This window comes from Theobroma cacao, chromosome 2 (genome assembly GCF_000208745.1).
Source record: "Theobroma cacao cultivar B97-61/B2 chromosome 2, Criollo_cocoa_genome_V2, whole genome shotgun sequence".
NCBI lineage: Eukaryota > Viridiplantae > Streptophyta > Magnoliopsida > Malvales > Malvaceae > Theobroma > Theobroma cacao.
In genome coordinates, this window is record NC_030851.1 from 35,730,947 (window position 1) to 35,734,836 (window position 3,890).

Below are 3,890 nucleotides of genomic sequence, written 5' to 3' on the forward strand. Positions count from 1 at the left end.
TGTGCTTAGGGTGATTTAAGCAACATTATTTTCCTTTATGCTACCTTAACCCTAGACATACATTACAAGCTTTATAAAGTCTTATTGATCCCTAGCTTTGTTTTAGTCTACATTAGTAGAGAGAAAGATGAAAAGTAAACTTATGGAGTTCTAGAACTATTGAAATCTGTGTTGGCATAAACTCATCAAGATGTCATAATATTCTTGGTAAAAGATTTCACACACACACGAAAATCCATACGAGAATGTGCTTGTATTGGAATTTAAACATGAATTTGAATGATACTTATATTTTTTCCTTGGGTTAATGATTGATAAACATACTTTAGAAAAAATTATAAGGAATCGTTGAGTTGATGCACTTTGTCACTAGTAGAAATAGTAGTAGTAGTAGTCACTATATTTATTTTGTTTTTGCTATTTGAAATTTATTTTTCCAGGTTAGTTTCTTTTCTATATTTTTCTCGATGACTAGTAAAATCTTAAGTTTCGGGGTGTGATAACTTTATTATATAGAGTTATTTGGACTTAATTTTGATAGTAATTTAGCTTACTTCTTCTGGTAATGCATAAAAATTAGTAAGTTTTATTTAAATTATTTTAAGTTAATTAATTTAGGTGAGTCAATCTAAAGTGAAGTTTGAACAAAATTGCTCCTACTTGAAGTGAGTTAAAAATTTTGATTTCTAATTCACTTAATTTAAAGGCCAAAATTTGTAACTCATGTACTTGATTCATAATTGGTTTGGTATCCGTCATGGTAAACTCAAAGTATCTTAATGCAAGAAATGCATCCATATATTTTATTCTCCATTTTGTATGTTTCCTCAAGTGCAATCCAAATTTCCTTTGCAGAAATCTTATATCTGAAGGGATCATACAATCGATTAGTGAGAGAATTGAGAATACATCCACAACATATAAACTCGTCATATTTCCGTTTCTCCATGTTAACATCGACAATGGTTGTGGCAGCACTTGGTTTTATAATAATGTTTCCAGAAGGTGTTATTTGTGTTACTTCTACTGACCTGATCATTTCTAGAATTGATGGTTGATCCCTCTTAAGAACATAATAAATCTTCAATATGGTTAATAGGAATACCATCTAGTCCCTCCATCTAATGAAATCGTTGTATCGAATTTGATGAGTTTGATCACTTCTTGATTTTAGAAGTGAATCTTCATACTTGAATCTGGTCTGGTCTCCATCACAAAACTATTGCAAAAAAGTTTTTAAAAAATACCTTAAGATTGTTAGAAATTTTTTTATTTATTTCAAGAAAAAAAATGACTTTGAGAGTGTGAATTAAACACTTTCCTTAAAGTATTTTTTAACCTCCAAAATGCAACTAATCCTTAACACACTTATCAAAATAATGAAAATAGTAATGTAATAACATTGTTTATATAAGAAACGAGCGTATACGTCTTTCAATGTAAGGAATTGTTTCTTTTCATAATATAACTATTTAAACTATTATTTCCTTTCATAATATAATTATTCAAAAAGTTATATTTAATAAGGAAATTATTTATAATTCTTCAATCACAATTTTTCATTAATAAACACTTCTCATAAATAACATTTATTATTTAATATAAAAATTAAAATAATAAAAAATTAATTATTTATTAATATTTATTTCAAAGATCCAAATACCACCATCATCAAACTATCTAACAGTTTTTTCCCTTACTTTTGCGTCTTAAAAGCTCTTCCTATAAACTATTTGTGGTGTCACTCGCGTGTAGTTTTGTTTCCCCTTCTATCAGTCTATTGCTCGTGCTAATACTTCGTTTATTTATTAATAAAAATTTGACTTTTGGTTAAGAACAAAATCAATAAATAAATGTGCTAAGGCAAGTACTACTAAATTGCTAGTACCCAAAGGAAGCCTTGTGCAGTTACGTGCTAGACAATAGTTGGCTAAGAAATATAAAACAGCTGGGAAATGCTGACTCTAGAAGACAGCGGCCCACATTCAGACACCAGTCTATAAAAACGCTGCAGACATTGTAAATTGTGTTAGAACACATAAGTTTTGTTTAATAGCTGATTAAATCTTGAATTTATCAAGAAAATTACTTCGTTAAAAAAACGTCGTCTCTGATTGGTAAGGTTGAGACTGATGTAGAGCTCAAGTCTTCTGCCGTGAAGTTTCATGATATGTTCTGCAACAAACCTCACCATGTATCCAATGCTTGCTCTGATAAGGTACAATCATGTGACTTACATGAGGGTAATTGGGGGAATGAGGGTTCCATCGTCTGCTGGAATTATGTTCATGGTAAGTTGAAATTTCTTTATTTTTCCCAATTAAAACAAAAACTTGGAGAAAAAGCAGAAGATTATTAATTTTCTATAGTTGATTACGAAGAGTAAACTTTGTCATGTATGAACGATAAACAGAAGGGAAGCCTAAAGTTGCAAAAGAAAGAATTGAATCGATTGATCCAAACAACAACTCAATCTCTTGCAGAGTGATTGAAGGAGACCTTTTGAAGGAGTACAAGAGCTTCGTAATCAAAATTCAAGTTACCCCAAAGAGCCAGGGTGAGGGCAGTATAGCGCGCTGGACTATGGAGTACGAAAAGCTGCACGAGGGTATTGCACATCCAGAGACTTTGCTGGAGCTCGCAGTCCAAGTTTCCAAAGATGTCGATGCTCACCTCATCCAAGGAAACTAAATAAGCCATCATCAAGATGATCGACTGTTGCTGATGTCTATGTTGAATGTAATGCTTGCAAGTGTCTAAGTAAAGAGAGTGACACGTTTTTTCATTACTTAAATGCTATGTAGGAAGTTGTTTTGTTGTGCTGTACAAAGAACGCCATACGTGGTGTTATGCATGTACCTTGTAAATGATGCTTTACACTTGTTTTGTTTAGTTTAACAAGTGTTAATGATGTTTCTGTGTATGTTCACTGTCCTGTAAATATTTATAGTGAAAACAATGAAATGTGGTGTGTTCTGATGGTTTTATGCAATCTCTGTTTCATGAACTAAAACAGAGGCTAATATCAGTAGCCTATATCTATGTTTGACTGCAATCTCAACAGTCTAAAGAATAATTAAATGGTTGGAGATATTGTCTGTTGATGACAGCTTTCCAATGCTTTCTATGTGTGTAAAAAATACCGTATGGATGGATTGAATATCTCTCTATGTTTCTAATGTTTGGTGTTTCAAGTGAATGTATTTATGTTGTGATTTCTGTGATATATTAATTCATAATTTCTTCCTAGTTCATAGGAAACTTAATTCCGACTCAAAAGCAGTGATCATGATCAAGAGTTTCCCATCTAGAAGACTCTCCAACTCAATCTACACTTTTATATGCATTGTCTCATTCTCATATGACTAGAGGGCTGAATCAGTTAATCGGGGTTTGGAGGGGATAATGATGTTTAATATTGGATGGTGCTTAGTTTGAGATGAATATCAAAATCGAAGATGATTCATCTTTTCTAATTATTAATTAATTTTTATGTTTCAAATTAAATATCCACTTTCACTTGTTTTGCAATATATGATTGTTCTCATACAACTCAATGGCTTAATCAAATGATTGGATGTAGGAGAATAGTAGTGTGTTATGTATACAAATTATTATTTTATATATTGATAGTGAAATTAAAAAAGTCCACGAGTGTAAATGCATTTCATGCATCCGTTTAACTAAATACTAGACTCTCTCTCTCTCTCATACACACATGCACACATACAAACACACTTAAATATCGAAATCACTCGCTACTTTTATCAAAGATAAGATGCTTGCTACTAAAACCTTGAATTTAAAATTTTGAAGACATGTTGTGACAAATATGAAGGCAAAGGAAAAGCACAAGTCAGTGCAATAGTTGAGAAAAATGTCAGGGTTTC

At 31.5% G+C, this 3,890-nt stretch overlaps 1 protein-coding gene across 1 annotated transcript; it reads left to right on the plus strand.

Annotated features, from left to right (window-relative positions):
- Positions 2,032-2,985, plus strand: LOC18609809 (MLP-like protein 31). Its single transcript, XM_018116099.1, has 2 exons — positions 2,032-2,291; positions 2,414-2,985. The coding sequence occupies exons 1-2, from the start codon at positions 2,171-2,173 to the stop codon at positions 2,689-2,691; spliced, it is 399 nt and encodes a 132-aa protein (XP_017971588.1). The 5' UTR covers positions 2,032-2,170; the 3' UTR covers positions 2,692-2,985.

What these genes read in the sequence shown, in the direction of transcription:
- LOC18609809 (XM_018116099.1), top strand. Translation starts at nt 2,171, where the DNA reads ATGTTCTGCAACAAACCTCACCATGTATCCAATGCTTGCTCTGATAAG. An exon ending in CTGCTGGAATTATGTTCATG is followed by an intron (nt 2,292 to 2,413) that starts GTAAGTTGAAAT and finishes AACGATAAACAG; the next exon opens with AAGGGAAGCCTAAAGTTGCA.